The 24,838-nt window shown below is 37.0% G+C and overlaps 2 protein-coding genes across 2 annotated transcripts; both read left to right on the top strand.

Annotated features, from left to right (window-relative positions):
- Positions 1–930: 930 nt before the first annotated feature.
- On the top strand, positions 931–11,444 carry LOC109122611 (retrovirus-related Pol polyprotein from transposon TNT 1-94). The gene is made up of 7 exons (XM_059737104.1): positions 931–997; positions 1,116–1,187; positions 1,281–1,525; positions 1,623–1,770; positions 9,445–9,656; positions 9,738–9,833; positions 9,945–11,444. The coding sequence occupies exons 1-7, from the start codon at positions 931–933 to the stop codon at positions 11,442–11,444; spliced, it is 2,340 nt and encodes a 779-aa protein (XP_059593087.1).
- Positions 11,445–13,930: 2,486 nt separating this feature from the next.
- Positions 13,931–21,548, top strand: LOC100854683 (UDP-glycosyltransferase 92A1). Its single transcript, XM_003632003.4, has 2 exons — positions 13,931–14,230; positions 20,007–21,548. Exons 1-2 carry the CDS (start codon positions 14,155–14,157, stop codon positions 21,419–21,421), a joined length of 1,491 nt encoding a protein of 496 aa, XP_003632051.1. The 5' UTR covers positions 13,931–14,154; the 3' UTR covers positions 21,422–21,548.
- The last annotated feature ends 3,290 nt before the right edge of the window (positions 21,549–24,838 follow it).

Genomic DNA, 24,838 nt, shown 5'->3' with positions numbered 1-24,838 from the left:
AAAAAGACATTTTGTTTGATGAATGGAATTTAATTCCAAGAAAAAGATAAGTAGTCGAAGTATTGACCAAATTTTGATTAATAAGACATTAAATGGTGTAATTTAGGGTTTAAGACTTGTATTTTTCTCTTATAAATAAATTTTAATTTTTTTTATTGGTGACCATATTCATTTTTCCTAAATTAAATTATATTGTAGTTAATATGGTAGATAAAATGTTTAAAATTTTGAAAAAAAAAATTAAAACATTTTGTATTTTAATTTAATTTATTTTTTTTAAAAAATAAAATTATATTCTTTTTTAAAAATGAATAATATTTAATTTTAATTTTGAATTAATTTCAAATTAAAAAAGAGTTATTTTATTTTAAAATTTAACCCTTCGAATCATATTTTGAAAACCATTTTTTAGTAAAAAGAATAAAAAAAATACAGAAAATTATATTATATTTTACAATCAATTGATATAAATTAATCTTCAAGAAAAAAAAATAAAATTAAGAGAAATAATTTTTAATCATTATTTGCTTAATATAAAATAGTAATTATTTCTAGACTAAATATTTTATTTATTAATTATAAAAAATAAAAAATAAAAAATAATACAATTTTGACATCTTCGAAGTCCACGAATATGATAATTAGTTATCACCATATTTAACTTAAATTTGTTCATGTAAAATCACGTGGCATTAGAGGATTAATTTGACCATGATGTGTTAATAAAAGAGAGATATTTAGCTATTTTTTAGCAAAAATAATTTGTGGAAGTATTTTCAAAATTGAAATTATATTAGTTATAATATTTGGAGGAAAGTAATTTTTTTCTTTCTTCTTTAGGTGGATTTCTAATCTTTAGAAAAGAATATATTTTTGGACTAAAAAGGGAAAAGGGTGATTGTAGGTTTAGGAAGATCAAAGAAGACAACAATGGCGGAGTTACCTCTTCACATCATGGAGAACATACTCTTGAGATCACCAGTCAAGTCTCTGATCCGTTTCAGGTGCGTTTGCAAAGCTTGGCGCGCATTAATTTCCCATCCCCATTTCGTTAGAAGTCACCTCCGACTACCACAAACCCAAGCTAGAACTCGGTTTTGCATCTTGGACTATAGCGAACGTGGCAACAATCATGGTAGTTCGAGCCTCTACCAAAGAGTACTGTGAAGCATTTAGCGATGATGACGGTGGGTCATTGGCTTTTAATTATTTATTTGATATTGGAAAATGTAAATACGAAGTCGTTCTTCTGGATTCCTGTGATGGGTTATTGTGTATAGCTGATTTGGCGAATAAGATTGTCTTATGGAACCCATCTACCAGACAATGCAATCAATTACCACCAAATCCTAACGTTCTGGATTTTCTTGGTTGCCATGGATTTGGGTATGACTCCTTTGCCGATGACTACAAGATATTTGTTGTTTCTATGCTCGATCCTAACACTGAGACCGTGGTGGATGTTTTCTCGCTGAAATCCAATAAATGGAAAAGAATTCAGGAAAAAACATCACACCAGGGTTGCGTACATATGTGCAACTGTTTTACATGGGGCACTCCATTGGGTAGCTTATGATCCAATTCATGACTTTGATACAATCATGGCTTTTGATTTTGAAAAGGAGCAGTTTCGGGAGCTAGCAATTCCGAGAGAAGAAGAAGAAGTATATGTTAAGTTGAGGGTTGTAGGAGGATGCCTTTGCGTACAGGGTTTTGAAGATCCAAGTAAGATGTGGGTTATGAAAGAGTATGGTGTTGACACATCTTGGAGTAAGATGGCTTCCCCATATAACAGTCGTAGGAATAACTTGAATGAAGAATTCAAGTGTTACTTGTTACACACTCTGAATAATGAACATTTGTTGTTGGACAACAAGGAAAAACTAGTGTTGTGCGATCTAAAAGAAAACACGTAAAAGAACATTATAAGGTGGTTCCAAGATGATGCCAACTTATACGTGGAGACTCTAGTTTCACCTCATCCATCACTTTAAAGTGATAAAGAAGAAAAAAAATCGATTTATAAATAAGGTGAGTGGTGTTATTGTGTTATTATAATATCAATTAGTGCTTTCTATGATTAATAGACTAAGAGTCCATAGTGTTATTATGTTATTATAATATCAATTAGTGTTTTCTATGATTAATAGACTAAGAATGTGTTTTACAATGATTTAAGAAAGTGTTTCTAATTTTTTTAACACTTAAAATTTTTTATCTTTCAAGCATAAAAAAGATCAAAAACATATTGGCAATAGATCAACAATTCAATCACTTGCTTGGGTTTTGACATCTTGATTTCTATGTTAATTAATAGTTTCGGTGAGTGTTTAATATCTTGACTAGTATATTTGGTTTCTACATTAATATCTTGACTAGTGTCCTGGGTTGCAACATTTTGACTAATATGCTTATTAATTGTTAATTTGTTTCTTTCTTGTTAATTGTTAGTTGTATAATGACGATAGATGTTGGGTAGCTTAGTTAAATTGTTGGCAACTTGACAAAGAGGGTGAACAACCAAGGTTAGAGTAGGCTATGGAATCCTTACTATGACAGCCTTCACTTTCCATGCTATGCAGTGGCTTGGGAACTTTTCATCTTCAAGTATCCTATTTTTCATCTATATCCATGTACACCAAAAATGATCCTTTTTTCCTTGATTACGAAAATTTAAGGTATGTTATGCAATATGATAAAAAAAGAACTTCAATCATTCAAGGAACTTTGGCACATATGTTTGATTTTGTTTGGTGAAAATGGATATCAAATTGATCGATAATCAGTTGTCTATATTTGGTGTTGAGAGAATTTTTTGTGTTGATGCTTAATATAATTGGCACTCCTCTTAGGAAAGTGATGATGATATGTAACAACCTACACGCAATCATGTTGTTTTGGGTTCAATGGACCCTCACAACTTTAAAATACTTCTACAGGGGTAAGAAAAGTCTATATTTATATAGTGCCAAAAACTTTTTCCCCTATCTAATATGTGATATCATAAATCTCCTCATGCAAACACAACATGTAATGCCCAAGTATTTTTTTTAAGGGTAATTTAGGAAATTACTAATAATAATTCAATTAGTTAATTAATTAATTTAATAAAGTGGAAGAGGGGTAAAAGTGTAATTTTACGAATAAATACCCTAGGTATAAATTAGAAATTCTATTTCTTCCTATTCTTTTCTGAATAGAGTTCCTGTTCGCAGAATTTCAGAGAACGTAGGTTGGAGTCAGATTTCAGGGTTAAAGAACAGATCTCTATAGGTAAGATTCTAACCCCTAGTTTAATATTTTAGATTCATTGATTAATTTCAAACACATTAGATATCTTTTGGAAAACCCAAATCTAGATTAGGGTTAGTTTATTTTATTTTTAATTCGTTTTAAAATCAAAATAATAAAAAATTTTAAGATTTTGATTTTATTATTGGAATTTGGGAGATCTTAAGTTTTATTAGATGAGAAGAAAAAAAAATTTCCTTGAAAGGTTTCGATTTTAGGCTAGGGTTAATTTTATAAATAAAAAAAAAGTAAATAAATATATTATTATTTGTGGTTGAAGGGATTAGAAAATGTAAAAAAAAAAAGAAAGAGAACGCGTGTGCACAGCATTGGAAGGAAGGAAGGAAGGAAAAAAAAAAAAAAGGGCGTACACATGTACTGTGCTACTGGAAGCAAGGAGAAAAAAAAAAAAAAAGGGCGTGTGCCAAATGGAAGGAAGCCTTTTATATATATATATATATATATATATATATATATATATATATATATATATATATATATATATATATATATATATATATATATATATATATATATAATGAATCATGATGAAAAAAAAAACTTACTTTTTGGTTTAGTGTACCCGAGACATCTAGGTAATGGTTGAGTGGCTTTTGAATTGGTTAATTAAAATAATAATATTTAGTTTAGATTAATAATTAAGATAATAGTAATAATAGTCTTTTTTTTTTGTAATAAATAGAATGAGAGATTTAGCAAAATATATATATATATATATATATATAGAATTTTATAATGAAATAAAATTATAATTTAATTAAATTAGTAATGTGTTATTAGAAACAAATTGGGAATTTATTAATTTTATTTAAATAAGGAATAGATTAGTTAAATGATAGATAAATAGTAATAATTATTTCTCTTATGTTATATTAGGAGAAGAGTAGATTTTTCCAGAATTATTTTTCTCCCAAGCTTTCAAGGACTTCTTTTGAGGTAAGGGAAGTTAATGCAATATTTATAAAATTAAATTATTTTATATGTTATTTTGAATTGTGAAAAAGAAAATGATATTTTGTTACCATGCATGGATCAAACTGTTTTGTACTAAATATTATGTTGGAATATTTTGTTTTATTTATGACACAAAATATGGAGATATTATGTTGTGTAAATTTGAATACTTGAACAAAAACATCACTCTGGTTTATTTGGCTCTTGTCAACGGGATATAATAGTTGACTATTCGGCCCTGTCAACGGGATATAATAGTTGACATTTACATTTCATGGTGGGAATGTAATTGATTTGAACCCCAGCCTCTAGGGGTTTGGTTAGAGGTTACTAGTATTAGTAGTGTTTGGTTCCGTCCACCAGGAACAATTTGAGGCTAGCCATCCGTTTGAAAAGTCCCACTTAACTGGGCATTTGATATTTGATAACCAGAGTAATGAAAATTGAATGGATTTGATTGAATCTTATGTGAAAGTGTTTGAATTTGATATGAAAATGGTTGGTTGAATTTTGAATATATTGGTATTTTTGAAACTCTGATATTTGATGAGAAAAAAAATGATATCTCCTATTTGAAATGAAAATATTTGATCCATGAACTGCATTAATATTTCTTATTGGGCTGTGAGCTCATTCCCAATTGTTGAAAATTTTTCAGGTACTCTTAGTTCGGGTGAGGAGTGATGGCTAGGCTGAGGAATGATCATCATTAGGATTTGACTTAGGATTTTATGTTGGATTTTGTTTAACTGTTAGTTATGTTCATTTGGATCCTTTGGTATTTGGAAGTTATTTGGATATTGATCCTTCAAATTTTATGTTAGATCAAAGTTGAATTTTGGAGATTTTGAAATTTGTTCTAGTACTTGAATTGTTTAAGTTTGCAAATATTTGGACAATGGATTTTGGATAGTGGATGTTTTAGTTTTGAAATTGAATTTTGAGGATTTTAGATTTTTTTCCGCTACTCTGAACAGGTATTTGGTAATTGGTAACTTCCAATTACAAGATAATTGTTTGGGTCAAGTTACACTGTAAGCCTTCGGGTTTAAAGTGTGAAATGACCGTCACGCCTTTGGAGTGGGTCTTGGGGCGTGACACAACATCCTCATTGTGTTTATAGGATTACGAGACCAAATAAACAAACACCCTTCATGGGGTCAAACAAATTCTCATATCAAGGTTGGAGATCGGCTCTGGTACCATTTATAATAACCCGCACCCAATCGTGTAGATATTGTCATCTCTAATCCCAAAGGAGCCCTTACGTATTTAAAACGCATTTATATGATTAAGAGAAGTTTATACTTATATAGTATTATGAACTTTTTCCACTATCCGATGTGGGATATTACATGATATATATGCTACCCAATCATTAGGGTTGTTTGGTATGATGTACCATTATATAGGATCTAGTTCAGAGGAATATATGAAACTAGTATGTAAAAGGGTAGAGATTTTATCTATGTATCTAAATTAGTAGGTAGTTCCAAACATAATTTATAGATATAAGAAAGTCATGACATGTCTCCCAATTATTAGGTTGGTTAGTTAGGTATGATCTTTCACCCTTATTCTTCCTTTCCTTGAGTAGGAGGCTGAATTACAAATTTGAGATGGATTTAAGGCTATACTTTTTGCAAATGTTAGCATTGCATGCAGAGCTTCTACCTTATTACTCCATTTCCTTATATTTCAAATGTTTGAACTTCTTACTAGGCCTCAGTTAAGGGCATACTGAAGCAACTATTGCTGGGTAAAGCAGCTGGAACCACCCCATCACAATGCAATGGTGCTTCATCGAAACAACTTTTTTTGAATTATTTTTTGTGAAGATATTATGTATTGTTGATCGACAATGAAAAAATTTTCAAATATTCTTCATATTTGAGTTGTTTATTTTTAGAACATATTCTTAAAAAACTATACAAAAATTTATCAAATCAGAAAATTATTTTCTATTTTAAATCATAGAAACCATTTTTAAAAATAATATCAAAACAAACCTAAATCTTTTTCTCTCTCTTCTTAGTTGGAGTTGTATGATTAAATCAAGGAGTACATGTTTGAGACGTTAGAATAAGAAATTCATTCCATTTCTATTTTTTATTGGGTTTGACTTAATAAAATTATTGTATAATAATAAGAATTATATTCTTCACAATACTCGGGTTAGACTTGGGTTAGGTTTTGTCAATCCGAGCTTAATTTGGACTAGACTCGGGTTAGGGTTCGAACAATGCGAATCAAATCCAAACTTTATTTAATGTTTTTATAATATTTATAATACATATTATCTTATATAATTATATTAATTTTCTTTTTCTATTTATAAGAAAAAAAATCAAATATATCACACATTTTTCATTTTTTTTTAGAATGATATAAATTTATATTTATTCTTTTGTTGCTATTTTGAAATTTTGTCCTATTAACTATTTAAATTTTCATATAAATACTTTAAAAAAGTTTTTTTTTAAACATATATATAAAATGGATTTTGGATTATACAACTTAATCAACACAATCAACCTAAATTTAACCCAATCAACTCAAATCTAACCTTAACTCAACCCGAGTTTAGAAAAATGAGGTTGGATTGGGCTTAAGTTGAGTACCTTGGGTTAGATTTTGGGTTGGGTTGGGCTCGATTACTCATCAACCCAACCAACTCACCGTGAGAAAATGAAAAAACAAAAAATGTCTTTTTAAAACAATGAAGTCCCTACCTCCTTATTGGATGATACTAGAAAATAAAATTAATTTAAGTTAAATTAGAAGCTAAAAATTTTTCTTCTACTTAATGAAAGAAGCTTGAGTGACAAACAATCTACCCATAAAATAGTACAAAGTTTGCAAATCTTTAAGAGCAAGTTCTTGACTTAATTTGTTGATAAGTACTTGGACGTAGTTAACATTAGTTTCCAAAATAATCACGTCATCCACATATATCTGAAGTAATATCAATCTCTTAATTTAAACAAAGAGTGATGAATTTGCCTTGTTACAAAAAATCCCAAGGTTAACAAATATCGTGATAATTTATAATATCAGACTTGTTTTAATCGTAAAGATATTTATTAAGTAAACAAACATAAGTTGGAAACTTTAGAATAGAAAAACCTGATGGATAGTACATGGACCTTTTTCTCTTAATTTTCCATAAAGGATAGCTTTTTTTTTTTTTTTTTATGTCAACCAACTCTATTGGTCAATTTGAACTAATTGCAATTGAAAGCATCAACTTTATAGTGGTAGGTTTAACAACTACATTAAAGATTTCATCATACTACAAACCAAGGACTTGGGTGATGCCTTTAGCCCCTAATTGAGCTTTAAACCTTTCTTCTATATATAACATGTTCTTTATGTTTTGTCTTGAAGGCCCTTGTCCAATATATTATGTTAACATCATTTGTAGTTCTACATACAAAAGTCTAACTATTGTCTTGCATAAGGCCTTTAGTTATTCTTTTATTATTTCAACCACTAGGGCATATATGCCAACCCTTGGGTTTTCAAGGGTTGTCTGACAAATCTAGAAAAAGGTTTGTCTGACAAATCTAGGCAGACCCCTCAATGGCTAAGTTAGCTTGAGAGGATTTTTTGGTAGAATTTTCTTTAGGATTAGATTGCATACCTCTCTTCTAGCTATGAGATTGCTTTTATAAGTGGACATCCATAACGTTCCTCTTGCTTGCATGACTACCTTTTTATTGTGCATTTACTTAAACAACATTTCTCCCTCTATGCAACGTCTAGCACTTCTGTGCTGGATAGACCTGCAAGAAAAAAAGTGTGTTTGGCAAATCCAAGTAGACCCTCCGATGGCTTAGTTAGCTTAAGAGGATTTTTCTGGTAGAGTTTTCTTAGGGATTAAATTGTGTACCTCTCTTCTAGCTATGAGGTTGCTTTTATAAGCGGACATCCATAACATTCCTCTTGTTTTCATGATTGGTCTTTTATTGTACATTTAATGCATGACACTCAATCAATGGTTGTTAATAATGGTCATTCATTCGTGACATGTAACAACTGCTAGGTTACCTTGTTGAAGGCTTAACAGACTCATTCATGATCAACTGTACAGGTAGGCACTGCTCGAGGAGGCATGCTTAGCTGGGTGCCATACTACCCAAAGAGTTCATCCAGACAGTTCACACTCGAGTACCCACAAATAGACCTAATTAATTTTTATAAAATAAAATAAAATTAAGATTTTAAACTTTTCTCAAATTAAAAATTCAAAAATAATATGGATGGATAACATGGAAAAATGTGATACTCAATTCAATTCCAATAGGTATATATCTAGGATTTGGATCTATAATATATTTCAAATAGTATATAATACTTTTCCTTAAGTAACCTTTTTTGGGGTTTGATGAATTGAATGAATAGGTGTGCAAGGTTTGAATTCCATCAAATGAGGCTCTAATATCATATTGAATAACTTTTCCTAAAAGCTTTAATTTTTAAGATTTGAGCTTATAAGATATATTAAGCATTCTAATAATAATTAGCCTAAAGCCCACACTGGCAAGCAATACAACTGATGAATCCATTTTCCATGGAGCTATTTGAGGTCACATCCACATGTGCATGCTACTTTGCAAGCCTCAACACCACCCTGAACCTTTAAATTACCACCTTATACTAAATAAGACTGATGAAAGGGCAAAAACTACTAGGAAATATTTATAAATTGTTGGATACCACAATTGTAGGGGGAGTTGCAACCATAGAGTCTGAGTCAAACAGTACAGTTTTGTGGCATATGCGGTTAGGGCATATGGGTGAGCGTGGGATGATGGAGCTTCACAAGAGAAATCTTTTGAAGGGTATTAAAACATGTAAATTTGATTTCTGCAAGTATTGTATTTTTGGAAAACAGAATAAAGTGCAATTCAAGACAGCCACACACAAGACAAAGAGGGTTCTTGACTATGTTCATACAGACGTTTGGGGACCAGTAATGGTAGCATCTTTGGGAGGAAGTATGTATTTTGTGAGTTTTATTAACAATTATTCATGAAAGGTTTGGGTGTACTTCATGCGGCACAAGTCAGAAATGTTTGCCAAGTTCAAGTTGTGGAAAGCTAAAGTAGAAAACTAGACAGGGAGAAAGCTAAATGTCTCAGGTCAGATAATGGTACTGTGTATACAAATTCAAAGTTCATGGGATTAAGAGACACTTCACAGTACGCAAGACACCACAACAAAATGGTATAGCAGAAAGGATGAACAGAACAATAGCTGAAAGAGCTCAGTGTCTCAAATTGAATGCAGGCCTTGAAAAGAAATTTTGGGCAAAAGCAGTGAACATGGCATGTTACTTGATCAACAGGTCACCCAGAGCAGCATTAGATGGGAAAGTAGCAGATGAGGTATGGACAGTCAGTCCGATAGATTAATTTGGTTTGAGAGTATTTGGGTGCCCAGCTTATGTGCACATTCCTAATGAGGAGAGATCAAAGCTTGATGCGAAGTCCAAACAGTGTATCTTTCTGGGGTATAAGAAAGGGGTGAAAGAATTCAAGCTCTGGGATCCAAAGGCAAATAAGGTGGTGATTAGTAGAGATGTGGTTTTTGATGAGAAACCCATGTTATAGTGTACTCAGAAATGAGAGAAACAAGAACCAAAAAGTTGCAGCAGTAATGAGCAGTTGATACAGGTGGAATTAGAGACCCATGATATAGAGGATCATGCTCGAAATGCAAGGAAGTCTAGTTCAGAAGATCAACAACATCATAGTATAGCCATAGACAAACCCAGACGCACTATTAAGCCACCTACCAGGTATGGTTTTGAAGATTTGGTTTCTTATGCATTGATTACTAGTAGCAAGGATCCTATTACCTTTCAAGAGGCAATACACAACCAAGAGAAAAGTAGATGGATGGGAGCTATGGTGGAGGAGATTCAGTTTTTACATAAGAACCAAACATGGGATTTGGTGGAGCCTCCAGAGGGGAAGAGAGCAATAGGATGCAAATGGGTGTACAAGAAGAAAGAAGCAATTTCAGAAAAAGAAGGTGAAAAGTTCAAAGCTCGTTTAGTAGCAAAAGGTTACTCACAGAGGAAAGGGGTTGACTATGATGAGATCTTCTCCCCCATGGTCAGGCACACTTCCATCAGGACAGTGTTGGGTTTGGTAGCACATTTTGACATGCAACTAGAACAAATGGATGTAGAGACAACTTTTCTTCATGGTGATTTGGAGGAGTTGGTCTATATGGTACAACCAGAAGGGTTTATTCAACCTGGACAAGAACACTTGGTCTGTAAATTGAGGAAATCACTTTATGGGTTGAAGCAGTCTCCAAGGCAGTGGTACAAGTGTTTTGACTCCTACATTATCAGGATTGGCTACAAGAGATGTGAGTATGATTGTTTTGTTTATGTAAAGAGCCTAGATGATGATTCATCATTTATTTTTCTATTACTCTATGTGGATGACATGTTAATTGCTGCAAAGAGTATGGTTGAGGTCAATAAGTTGAAGTCCTTGTTGAGTAAGGAGTTTGACATGAAGGAATTAGATGCAGCCAAAAAGATTATTGGAATGGAGATTCACAGAGATAGAGCTTCAAGGAGATTATGGTTATCTCAGTATAGCTATGTTAAGAGAGTGTTTGAGAGGTTCAACATGGATGATGCAAAACCAGTAAGTACACCTTTGGCAAATCATTTTAGGTTGTCTACTAATCAATGTCCAAAGACAGATGATGAAGTAAAAGACATGTCAAAGGTTCCATATGCAAGTGCAGTGGGATGCTTTATGTATGCTATGGTTTGTATAAGACCAGATTTGGCGCATACTGTTAGTGTGGTGAGCAAGTTTCTATCAAATCCGGGAAGAATGCATTGGGATGCAATCAAGTGGATTTTTAGATACTTAAGGGGTACTACATACTATGGCATCATGTTCAGCAAACAACAAAGTGATCCTTCAATTAGAGGATATGTTGATGCAGACTATGCAGGTGACTTGGACGACAGGAGGTCTACCACAGGTTATGTATTCACCCTTGGTGGGGGACCTATTTGTTGGAAGTCTATGGTACAGTCTTTAGTTGCACTATTTACTACTGAGTCAGAATATATGGCAATAGCTGAGGCTACAAAGGAATCATTATGGCTTATAGGTTTGGTTAAGGAGTTGGGTATTTAGCAAGGTGGAGTTCAATTATATTGTGACAATCAGAGTTGCCATTTATTTGGCAAAGAACCAGTTGTATCATGCAAGGACCAAACACATAGATATGAGATTTCATAAGATCAGGGAATTGGTCTATTCTGGTGAACTGTTACTTGAGAAGGTTCACACATCTGAGAACGCAACAGACATGTTAACAAAGCCTGTTACCACAGAAAATTTCAAGCATTGCTTAAACTTGATTAATGTCTCTAGTTGCTAGATGGGAGATACCCCAACCTATTGTCCCAGGTGGAGTTATAAGCTATATTTCTAGTCTCCTAAGGGGGGAGTGAATATTTTCCAAGGTGGAGATTGTTGTAGTATGTGGCTCATATTTGTTGTGGGGCGAACAATAGGTTGGGGGGTGGTTCAGGGGTGTTTTTGGAATTTTCATTCCTAATGGTTAATATAAATACCATTTTATGTAACCCTAATTTGAACATAGTGAAAATCCTCTTTCCCTGTTCCCGTGGATGTAAGCAATTAGCCGAACCACGTTAAATCTTTGTGTTCTTCTTTCTCAATTTTCTATTTTTCGCCATTAATTGTTACACAGATTTCAACATCCATAGCACACCAAACACTAGCCTGAGCAGCCAAATGCATTACATGGGAAAATGCAACTACCTCAAATAGCTTCCAGACACACCTGTACACTCAAGAAGAGTTTGTCGGACACATTTCAAAGACGGATCATAGTAGTCCTTGAAACTATCAAGCCCGACAATGCCATCGCCAGCTATCCGGGTGTGAGAAGAAAAAAAAAAAAACCAATGGTCGTAACAGAATGATTACGGTTTTGTCTTTTTACTTATGAATTTAACTTGATCATAGTTTTAACTTTTTTCTTGATTAAAATGTTTCATATTTTTAATTCTATGTTTGGTTCTCGGAAAATTTGAGGGAAAATGAAAAGGAAAGAAAATAGAGAGGAAAAGTAAAAGGAAAGAAAAAGTAAAGGAAAATTAAAAATGGAGTTAAAGATGATAAGTTATTTTTGTTTGCTACTTCAAACTCATTTTATTTATTTTAACTCATCAATATAAAGATTAAATAATTTTAAAGTGTATAAGTTTCTAATTAATTTTAATTATATTTAATTTTCTTTAGAATATTTTATAGGACAATCAAACATGAGAAAATCATTTCCCTTAACATTTTTTTTCTTTCCTTTGTACTTTCTGGAACCAAACATAACCTTAAAGAAAATAAAAACTTAGTTATGGTGTTAACATTTTTCTTCGTTAAAGTTTTTTATTTTTTATTTATATAAAATAAAAAAATAGAATATATTTTTCATAAAAAAGTATTTAATATTTTATATTAATTTTCTTTTAATTTTATTAAAAATTAAAATTTGTGCGTATTGAAGATTGACACAACTTTTAGAAAAAATGTATTACTCTTTTATGAAAAATGTAATAATATTGCAGTGTGTTGAAAATAACACCACGATGAGAAGAATGTGTCACTTTTTCATAGACACGTAAAACATATCAAAATTGACTAACAGTACATACAGGATGAAATCACAACCAATGCTCTTCTCATGTTGTATCTCCCTACCAAAAAAGAAGTGTTTGAGTTTGATAAATCAATACAACATTAAAAAAAATCAAAGCAAATTGATCTCATTCACTAAGAATTATTGTTTTCTTTTGACTGGAGCTCTCAGTAACTTTTAGTTCAAATTAAAGACCACACACTACCTATAGCTAGCAACCCCATCTCTGCAAAAGATTTATTGCTCTCAGTAACTTTTAGATCAAATTAAAGACCACACACTACCTATAGCTAGCAACCCCCTCTCTACAAAAGATTTATTGACACTGAACTACTTTCCTTCTAGAGAAGTCCATTTCCAAGGTAGGACTATCAACATTCTACTTGGTAGAAAAATACGGAGGAGTAATATATTGATGATGTTTTTGGTATAAAAATGAGGGATAATCGATTAAAAGGGATGAAATCTTGCCCACTTTGAAAAACTAACTCTTCATCTTTTTTTAACCTAAAAAATATCAATTTTTGATAAAAATGCTCTTATATTTTTTTTTTCTTTTAAAACAAACATGTAAATAATGAAAATATTGAAGGGTATTTATGTTAAAAATTGGTTACTCTTCAAGTTCAAAAATGAAGAAGATTAGTTTTACAAATTTGAAATGTTTTCATCATTTTTAATCGATCAATCCCAAAAATTATTGATCAAGGGCTTTTTTGATGTAAAAATGATTCATCAGGGTATTTTTGGTATAAAAATAAATGAGGTTCGTTATCATACCACCGAGCAAAAGTTAGTTGGAGTACTAGTGACCGTGAAGGCATTAATATCCAAAGCCACTCCCTAATCCCTGAGCCATCCCCACCATTCCAACCACGCCGAAAGGTTTCTTTCCATTACAAAGTATCAAGAAGAAGCGTGTTTCATGTCCAGACCTACTGTCTAACCTTATCTATGCTACCTAGCCATCACTGATTCACCACCACCTCCACAACAAAAGAATAGGTTTCCATGCTTCAAGCTCCAAAAGTTTTTTAGTATATGTCTCAGCATTTACCCGTTAGTCTCTATTGTATCACCGCCACCAGAAAAAGGGTTCTTTACCTATACAAAGCCCCATAGCCATAGAATATATACCAAGTCTGAGGACTCAGTCACATCCATAGGAGAAATCAGGAGATGGGTTCTCAACATGAGCATATAGTGATGCTCCCTTTCATGGCCCAAGGCCATATCATACCTTTCCTAGCTCTATGTCACGGACTTAGTCGTTCACTAAGCTCGTGCGGCACTTAGACAAGCCAAGACGCTTGATCTTGCTAAGTCAGCCTTGCTCCCCAATGCTTAGCTTGCTCGGCTAAGACACTTGCGACTCAAAAGCTTAAGAAGCTTGGTAGGCAACTTCTTAAAGAATGGAAGCTTTATTATCTCAAGGAAGCCTTTACAAGTGCTTGGATGCTCACTTGCTTGGTGCCTTGGCCAAATGAGGCCCTCACCTATTTATAGGCACCAATGGAACTCTCTGGAACCTTGGAGGGTTCCTTACATTTCAAGACTATTCTAGAATGTCCTACATCATTCTAGTTACAAGCCTATATACAAGTATATACAAGAGTCTTCTAGACTTCTCTAGAAAGCCCCGGACTCCTCTTGTGCCTTCCACCATAGTGTAGAATTGTGTGGACTTTTCCAGACTTCTCTAGAACCTTCCACACTCTTCCCATTCTAGGAGTCTCCAGAAGCTTCCTGGCCCTATATAAGGCTATGGGGAGGCTCATTTGGGTCAGCTTGTGACACTCTCCCCCACCTATGCCGCAGACGTCCTCGTCGCGCCTTCTGCCCGGAACCGCTCGATCTGTTCCTGGAACTGCCATAGTGCCTCTGCTGGCTCCCAGCTAGCCTCACTTTCTGGTAGTCCTTTCCATTTCACTAAGTATTCTGTAGCAGGAGGTACCCCTCGTCTCCTGATGACCCGGTCTGCGAGGATGAGTTCTACCTCCTTATCATAGGAGGTCACAACCGCTGTAGGTGCCCTCTTGGACAACCCTCGGCTTGGATTATCCTTGTCTTCATGATAGGGCTTCAAATAGCTGGCATGGAAGACAGGATGAATCTTCAACCTCGGGGGCAGCTCGACTCTATAGGACACCTTGCCGACCTTCCCAAGTATGGGGAAGGGTCCTTCATACCTCCTCACAAGGCCCTTGTGCACCGGCCTTAGGGACTTGAATTGTTGAGGAAGGAGCTTGACAAGCACCATGTCTCCGACCTTATACTCCGTGTGTCGTCGCTTCTTGTCAGCCCACTTCTTCATTTTCTTAGCGGCCTTGTCCAAGTATGAGCGTGCTATATCAGCTTGCTCGTGCCACCCTTTTGCGAACTTGAAAGCCGCTGGACTTCTCCCCGTGTAGCCAATTGTTAGGGTGTGAGGAGTTAACGGTTGCTGTCCCGTAGCTAGCTCGAACGGACTCTTGTTGGTCGCCTCACTCCTTTGTAGGTTGTATGAGAACTGGGCTACATCTAGCAGCTTAGCCCAATCCTTCTGGTTGGCACTCACGAAGTGCCTTAGGTAGAGCTCCAATAAGGCGTTCACCCTCTCAGTCTGTCCATCTGTCTGTGGGTGAAAGCTTGTGGAGAAGTGAAGCTCCGAACCCATAAGCTTGAAGAGTTCCGTCCAAAACTTCCCAGTGAAGCGTGGGTCGCGATCACTGATGATGAACTTAGGCAACCCCCAATACTTGACTACGTGCTTTAGGAATAGCCTTGCCGTCTCTTCTGCCGTGCAGTCAGTCGGGGCTGCTATGAAGGTTGCGTACTTAGAGAACCTGTCTACCACCACTATGATAGACCCATTGTCCTCTGACTTGGGTAGCCCGATGATGAAGTCCATGGTGACGCTGTCCCATGGGCGCTCTGCTATAGGTAGTGGCTCTAACAGGCCTCTAGGTTGTCGCTGCTCCACCTTGTCTTGTTGGCACACAAGACAAGTCCTCACATAGGCCTCAACCTCATCCCGTATTTGAGGCCAATAGTACGCCGACTCGAGTAGTGCCCTAGTGCGTCGTTGCCCAGGGTGCCCAGCCCACTTGGTGTCGTGGCACTCCTTAATCAGGTTCCTCCTTATGTTCCCCCACTTAGGCACGTAGAGTCGTCTCCCTTTGGTATAGAGTAGGCCGTCCTCCACCCAAAATCGCTTAGTCTTTCCTTCATGAGCCAGGGCGATAAGGCTTTTAGCCACTGGATCATGTTGCAGTCCCTCCCTTAGAAGATCCACTATATCTCCTTGGGGCTGACTCGTCATGGACGCTAGCTCGGCTTTGCGACTTAGGGCGTCGGCCACATGGTTAGCACTTCCTGGCTTATACTCCAGCGTATAGTCGAACTCAGCCAGGAAGTCTTGCCACCTAGCTTGTTTAGGACTCAGCTTCTTCTGTGTTTGGAAGTAGCTAGTGGCCACATTGTCGGTCTTCACTATGAAGTGAGACCCTAGTAGATAGTGCCTCCAGGTGCGCAAGCAGTGGACGATAGCAGTCATCTCTTTTTCTTGCACCGTGTAACGCCTCTCTGCGTCGTTTAGCTTGCGACTCTCAAATGCGATTGGGTGCCTCTCTTGCATAAGGACTCCCCCAATAGCGAAGTCTGAAGCATCTGTGTGTACCTCAAAGACCTTGGTGTGGTCGGGTAGTGCCAACACTGGCTCCTCAGTCACAGCCTTCTTCAAGTCCTCAAAGGCTTGTTGGCACCTTTCATCCCATTCCCATGCCTTATTCTTCTTAAGGAGATCAGTGAGTGGGGCAGCCCTTGCCGAATAACCCTTTATGAACCGCCGGTAATAATTAACTAGACCAAGGAAAGATCTGAGTTGAGGTACCTTGGTTGGTGGATCCCATTCTTGGATGGCCTTCACCTTGCTATTATCCATCATCAGCTTGCCATCTCTGATGCGATGCCCAAGGAAGCTCACTTCCTCCTTAGCAAACGAACATTTCTCCTTCTTTACGTATAGCTCGTTCTGCCTCAAGATCTTAAAGACCTTCCTCAAGTGTTCTTTGTGCTCCTTTAGAGTGTTACTATAGATGACTATGTCATCCAAGTACACCACCACGAACTTGTCCAAGTATGGGTGGAAGATCTTGTTCATGAGGGTGCAGAACGTTGCTGGGGCATTGGTGAGTCCGAAAGGCATCACTAAGAACTCATATGAGCCATACCTGGTCACACATGTAGTCTTCGGCTCATCTCCCTCCGCAATCCTGACTTGGTAGTAGCCCGACCTTAAGTCCAGCTTCGTGAAGTACCTGGCCCTTCCAAGTTGATCGAACAAGTCAGCAATGAGAGGGATGGGATACTTGTTCTTCACCGTCACCTTATTGAGTGCCCGGTAATCTATGCACATTCGTAGGGACCCATCATGCTTCTTCTGAAATAGGACCGGCGCGCCATAGGGAGCCTTGGACGGTTGGATGAACCCCGCATCTAGCAACTCCTTGAGTTGTCTCCTTAGCTCCTCCAACTCAGGTGGTGCCATCCTATATGGCCCCATAGCAGGGGGCTTGGCTCCTGGCTCCAACTCAATCTTGTGATCTTCCTCTCTTCTAGGAGGAAGTCTCTTAGGCAACTCGGGCGGCATCACGTCCTTGAACTCATCAAGGACCCCCTCGATTTCCTTAGGAATGGGTTCTCCCGACCCATCATCCTTCTCTTCCTTTAAGGTGGCGAGGTAGGTCACCTCTTCCCTCTTTAACCCCTTCTTTACTTGCATAGCAGATAGCATAGGGGTCTTGAGCGTACCTTCAGTGACTGTAGGGACCATGCACGGCTTCTCCTCCTCTAGGATAGCCATTGAGCGTAGGAAAGGTAGTGGCACGGCCTTGACCTTCTGTAGGAAATCCATTCCTAGCACCATCTTGAAGTCGTCCATGGGTGCCACTGTGAAGTCGACCCTTCCTTCCCACGAGCCAATGTGCATAGTCACCCCGCGAGCTACTCCCTGCGATGGCTTGGCGGCTGAATTGACTGCCTTGAGCCATCCTCCTTCTTTGGATGCTTGGAGCTCCAACCTTTTTGCCTCATCCTCCGAGACAAAGTTGTGAGTGGCACCTGTGTCCACCAGGGCCTTGGTGGCCTTACCATTCACAAGGGCCTCCACGTACATCAGCCCTTTGCTTTGAGGCGTCTTAGGCGTCGGCTTGGCCTTAAGGGCATTTAGGAGCTGCAACGATCCCATCTTAGCATCGTCTTCCTGCTCCTTCTCCTCGATCATAGCATTTAAAGCCTTCCTCTTAGGGCAGTCCCGTGCCCAGTGCGGACCATCGCACAAGAAGCAATTGGTCCTGGGCTTGAACTCCTTCCGCTTGTCCTTGCCTTTGCCATCCTTGCCACTAGGGCCCTTGCTCGATCCTTCCTTAGGAGTGTGGCCCTGCGACCTCTTGTCTCCCCCACCTTTGGCCGGGTTACCCTTGGATGGTGGCTTGGGCTTGGAGGAGTCTCCCCTTCTATAATCCACTAAGGACTCGGCTACTGCCATGGCCGTGGCTAGGTCTTGGACACCACGTCTCCTCAACTCTTGCTCGGCCCAGCTTTGCAAGTTGTCCATAAAGTTGAACAGCAGCTCCTCCTCAGCCATGTTAGGTATCTCAAGCATAAGAGTAGAGAATTCTTTGACATACTCACGGATCGAGCCCGTGTGCTTGAGACGCTTCAAACTCTTCCTTGCTAGATAAGCCACATCTTCGGGATAGAATTGCCTCTTGATTTCTCTCTTGAAGGCATCCCATGTGTCTATGGTGCATGTCCCTCTCTCTATGTCGGCAAACCGTCGACGCCACCATAGAGTAGCATTATCGGTGAGGTAGAGGGTCGCGGTGCGTACCTTAGTGGCTTCATCCGTCAATGCAATGGCCTCAAAGTAACGTTCCATGTGCCACAAGAAATTATCCAGTTCCTTGGCATCCCTCTTGCCACTGAACGTGTGTGGCTTGGGCACCTCCACCCTTGGTGCCTCATGAGTGGCCATGACGCGTGCTGACACCGCAGTCTTGTAGATGGCCAGCTCTTGTCGGATCTCTTGGTCTCGGGTATCCATGCGTGCAGCCAAGGCCTCCATCCTTGACTCCACACTAGCGAACATGGTCATGACCTTGTCTTGGAAGGACATGAACTCCTCATGTGACACCGGCTGAACTTGTGAGCCTAGCACTCCCTCGCGAAGGTCTTGGATCTGTTCCCTTAGATCCTCTAATCCCTTCTCCATGCCTTGCTCAATCAAGTCCACCCCTTCCCGGGTGTCCGCCATGGCTAGCTCCACCTTGGCTAGCCTTGCCTCCATGTTGGCTAAGGCGTCATGAGACTTATCCTTCCTACCTCGGCCTCGTGCAGCCCGCTCTATCTCCCGTCCACGGGTTTGCTCGCTAGTCTCCTCCACGTTAGAGCCCGACATGCTTCCTTTGGTATGCCCACCTTGTAACCGCGCTCTGATACCACTTGTCACGGACTTAGTCGTTCACTAAGCTCGTGCGGCACTTAGACAAGCCAAGACGCTTGATCTTGCTAAGTCAGCCTTGCTCCCCAATGCTTAGCTTGCTCGGCTAAGACACTTGCGACTCAAAAGCTTAAGAAGCTTGGTAGGCAACTTCTTAAAGAATGGAAGCTTTATTATCTCAAGGAAGCCTTTACAAGTGCTTGGATGCTCACTTGCTTGGTGCCTTGGCCAAATGAGGCCCTCACCTATTTATAGGCACCAATGGAACTCTCTGGAACCTTGGAGGGTTCCTTACATTTCAAGACTATTCTAGAATGTCCTACATCATTCTAGTTACAAGCCTATATACAAGTATATACAAGAGTCTTCTAGACTTCTCTAGAAAGCCCCGGACTCCTCTTGTGCCTTCCACCATAGTGTAGAATTGTGTGGACTTTTCCAGACTTCTCTAGAACCTTCCACACTCTTCCCATTCTAGGAGTCTCCAGAAGCTTCCTGGCCCTATATAAGGCTATGGGGAGGCTCATTTGGGTCAGCTTGTGACATCTAGCTAAGCAAATTCAGCAAAGAACTGGCTTCACCATCACCATTGCCAACACCCCTCTCAATGTCCAACACCTCAGAACCACCCTCTCCACAACATCAAATGACTCATCCCAACCGAGTATCCGCCTCGCCGAACTTCCATTCTGCGGCTCTGATCATGGCCTCCCGCCCCACACTGAGAACACTGAATCCTTGTCTCTTCAACAGTTTGTGACCTTTTTCCACGCCTCCAATTCTCTCCAAGCTCCTTTTCACAGCCTTGTTTCTGGGATCATTGAGAAAGAAGGCAGGCCTCCTCTTTGCATAATATCTGATGTGTTCTTTGGATGGGCCACGGAAGTTGCCAAGAGTTTAGGCACTGCCAATGTCACATTCACCACCGGTGGCGCCTATGGCACTGCAGCCTACATGTCTTTGTGGCAGAACCTCCCACATCGCGCCACAGAATCTGATTACTTTGCGGTGCCAGGGTTTCCTGATTCCTGCCGCTTCCACATCACTCAGCTTCATCAGTACCTGAGAGTGGCTGACGGAACCGATGTTTGGTCTAGGTATTTCCAGCCTATGCTAGCAAATTCTTTAAAGTCTTCAGGGTGGTTGTGTAACACAGCTGAGGAGATTGAGCCTCAAGGCCTGGAGATATTTAGAAACTATGTAAAGCTTCCTGTGTGGACCATAGGACCTCTTCTCCCTCCAGCTCTGCTCAATCATTCACCTTCCTCGGGTAGCATCTTCGGGCAACGAGCCTGGAAAGTGCCTGGAGTGTCTCCTGAGAAATGCCTGGAATGGCTGGACAAACATCCACAAAGTTCAGTTCTTTACATCTCCTTCGGTTCACAGAACACTATTAGTCCGTCTCAGATGATGGAGCTAGCCATGGGCTTGGAGGACAGCGGGAAACCCTTCATCTGGGTGATTAGGCCTCCAGTTGGTTTCGACATAAAAGGTGAGTTTCGAGCAGAATGGTTACCAGAAAAGTTCGAACAGCGAATGGCTGATAGAAACCAAGGCCTGATTGTCCACAACTGGGCACCCCAATTGGAGATCCTATCACACAAATCAACTGGGGTCTTCCTCAGCCACTGCGGATGGAACTCAGTGATGGAAAGCCTCTGTGTGGGAGTTCCAATAATAGCGTGGCCGTTGGCTGCAGAGCAATGCTATAACTCCAAAATGCTGGTGGAGGACATGGGAGTGGCTGTGGAGTTGACAAGAGGACTGCAGGGTGCAGTGGTGAGGAAGGAGGTGAAGAGAGTAATAGAGTTGGTTATGGACAGTAAAGGGAAAGCAGAGGAGATGAAGAAGAAAGCAGCAGAGATTGGAGAGAAGATAAGAGATGCAATGAGAGAGGAAGGGTCTTCTCTGAAAGCAATGGATGATTTTGTCTCCACAATGCTTTCCAAGAGACAAGGCTACTGAGGATCTTCTTGGTTGAATAACTATGAATAAACTTACTTATTTTAGAATAAGAGAAACAGAGTTTCTTTCTTTCTTTCTTTTTGGCTAAAATATTCCATAGAAAGATGGTCATCTTTCATTTTACAAACTAGAATCCTCTTTATCTTTTTATTTATGTTCATTTCTTCTTGGTTCGGTTGGGCGATATTTTAGAGATTATGAGAGCATCTCGAAAGATGGGGCTCAAAGTGAATCCTTTGAGGGTCCAAAATGGTGACATATATTCCTCAAGCTCTAGTGTATTTAGAGCAATAGGCGTTTTTTACAATTCTCAATCATATATTAAATGTAAAGGTTTATTCCCTTGAGAGAGACCTTAACTTTGTTATCCAAATCACCGAAAAATATATGGATAATAAGTGTAGACAATAAATATATAAATAACATAAAGCAAATAGAAAATTGAAACTGACAAATGAGATTCATTGAGGTTAGATTTTGACTCTATGTCCTAAAAATGAATTTGTCTCACTTAGGTGCTTATGGTTTATTAACAATCGTCTCCCATGATATAATGCTAACTTTTTTGTGATAGTAGCACTTTAAATCATAAGAAACAATGAATCACTTAGTAATTTCTACTCTCTTGAATATTAAATATTTGGTAGAAATTAGAAATTACTAAACGTGAAACAAAAGAGGACTTGAATGTTTTAAATGACAAAAGAGGAGAAAGAGGGGAGAGAATAGATAAATAATTAAATAAAAAATGAATGAGAAATTTCATGGGACTCCCTCTTTATAGATTTGTTGGTGACTTATTAGAAGAGATGTGCCTTTAAAATACTAAACACATCCTTTGAAATATGTAGTATGCATTAGGAAAATATGTATCCTAATTTCCATTCACCTATATCAGACACATCATTTGAAATAAGTAGTATCCATTAGGGAAAAATGTGTCCTAATTTCCATTCACCTATATAAAAATTCCAACAAACTTTATAAATTTTTTGAGGATATATTTAGCTTAATGATGAATGTAAAAGTTTGAGATTAAGTATCATGGAACTGCCCAGAGGCGGTGATAATCCTCAATTATATATTAGCATAAATTAAATAAATTTTTAATCTTTATAAGTTATTTGATTAGGATATTAACAATGAATTAATCCATAAACTTCTAATCATGGACCTTCATAAACCTTCTTAGAGACCCCACGAAGATATAAACCATAAACTTAAATCCATGAAATATATATATAAAGATTGAGTACATAGATTTAACTATAAGTCATTATTATCCCTGAGAATTACATTGTCACAATCTACACTTGTTCTCACATTCATAACGCAACTCTTCCTTCTTAGTGAATGTCTAAACAATTTGAAGGGGCACAATCAACCATCATGAGCAAATTCAAATAATATTTGAGTTTGATTGTGTGGGAATGTGCAAGGATAATGACAATAAACTCTTGGGTGCAAGGTTGCTATATAGCACAACCAATAGATATATTTATAAGATAATAGCTCAAATAGATTGAGCAAATTTTAGGAACAAATCTTTATAAAAATGATTTGAAAAATCGATGAATTTTGAAAAGATTTTCAAATCTATACAAAGTAAATAGAAAATTGAAACTCACAAATAAAATTGATCGAGGCTAGATTTTGACTCTATGTCCTTAAAACTAATTTGTTTCACTTAGGTGCTTATGGTCTATTAACCATCGTCTCCCATGATATAATAATAACTTTTTTGTGATAGTAGTACTTTAAATCACAAGAAACAATGAATCACTTAGTAGTTTGTACTCTCTTTAATATCAAATATTCGATCGAAATGAGAAATTACTAAACTTGAAGCAAAAGAGGACTTGAATGTTTTAAATGACAAAAGAGGAGAAAGAGTGGAGAGTATAGATAAATAATTGAATGAAAAATGAATGAGAAATTTCATAGGAGTCCTATTTATAGATTTGTCAGTGACTTATTAGAAGATATGTGTTTTTAAAGTACTAGACACATCCTTTGAAATATGTAGTATCCATTAGGAAAATATGTATCCTAATTTTCATTCACTTATACTAGAGACATCATTTGAAATATGTAGTATCCATTAGGGAAAGATGTGTCCTAATTTCCTTTCACCTATATAAAAATTCCAACAAACTTTATAAATTTTTTGAGGATATAATTAGCTTTGTGATGAATGTGAAAGTTTGAGATTAAGTATCATGGAACTGGCCAGAGGCGGTGATAATCCTCAATTATATATTAGCCAAAAATAAATAAATTTTTAATTTTTATAAGTTATTTGATTAGGATATTAACAATGAATTAATCCATAAACTTCTAATCATGGACCTTCATTAAGCTTCTCAAAGACCCCACGAAGATATAAACCATAAACTTAAATCCATGAAATATATATAAAAAGATTGAGTACATAGATTTACCTGTAAGTCATTATTATCCTTGAGAATTACATTGTCACAATCTACACTTGTTCTCGCATGCATAACACAACTCTTCCTTCTTAGTGAATGTCTAAACAACTTGAAGGGGCACAATCAACCATCATGAGCAAATTCAAATAAGATTTGAGTTTGATCGTGTGAAAATGTGCAAGGATAATGACAATAAACTCTTGGGTGCAAGGTTGCTATATAGCACAACCAATAAATATATTTATAAGATAATAGCTCAAATAGATTGAGCAAATTTTAGGAACAAATCTTTATAAAAATGATTTCAAAACTTGGTGAATTTTGAAAAGATTTTCAAATCTATACTAATTTGGAATTAAATCTTCACAAAAATGGATTTGCTAGCATAGAGAAGTTTAGAAAGATTGAGAAAGATTTTTTTTTTTTTCAAATTCAATTTTCTTGCCCAACTTAAACATTACTCCACTATATGCCATAATTATGTCATTATCTTAGTAACTCAATAACACTTACATAATCTATGTTGTTAATGAATATACTATGATTTCAAGTCTTCAAGGCCAATGTAAAACTTGAGATGTATATAGGTTAGAATCCAAGAATGTATGGAACAAAATTAATTGTCAACCTAAAATAGTTTGTCGATCTAGTACACTAATAATCTTCCCCTTCAATAATTTTGAGAGAAAATAATTTACATAAACCTCTCAATATTCTCAAATAAAGTTAAAATGTCACTCAATAATTTTCAAGTCTAAACCAAACATCCTAAACTATAATCTTCAATTATTACGCAATGAATTTTGAAAAGTCCTGAAAACCCACGACTTGCATGCACATTCTTAAACAAAAATGCCCACAAAGAACACTACGTGGAAAAACTTTATAAACCATATACTATGTGATAAAGGTAATTGTTATAATCCAAATAATAAATAATCATGTATCAACATCAAATGTCAATCATCAAAATAAATCAACATGA

This window comes from Vitis vinifera, chromosome 5 (genome assembly GCF_030704535.1).
Source record: "Vitis vinifera cultivar Pinot Noir 40024 chromosome 5, ASM3070453v1".
In the NCBI taxonomy this organism is placed as follows: domain Eukaryota; kingdom Viridiplantae; phylum Streptophyta; class Magnoliopsida; order Vitales; family Vitaceae; genus Vitis; species Vitis vinifera.
This window is presented reverse-complemented; position numbering and strand designations above follow the sequence as displayed.

Excerpts from the sequence above, each read along its gene's own strand:
- LOC109122611 (XM_059737104.1), top strand. The coding sequence starts at position 931 with ATGGCGGAGTTACCTCTTCACATCATGGAGAACATACTCTTGAGATCA. Across the intron at positions 998-1,115 it reads ACCAGTCAAGTCTCTGATCC|CGAACGTGGCAACAATCATG; the intron begins GTTTCAGGTGCG and ends CTTGGACTATAG. Across the intron at positions 1,188-1,280 it reads AGCATTTAGCGATGATGACG|CTGATTTGGCGAATAAGATT; the intron begins GTGGGTCATTGG and ends TATTGTGTATAG.
- LOC100854683 (XM_003632003.4), top strand. The coding sequence starts at position 14,155 with ATGGGTTCTCAACATGAGCATATAGTGATGCTCCCTTTCATGGCCCAA. Across the intron at positions 14,231-20,006 it reads CATACCTTTCCTAGCTCTAT|CTAAGCAAATTCAGCAAAGA; the intron begins GTCACGGACTTA and ends TGTGACATCTAG.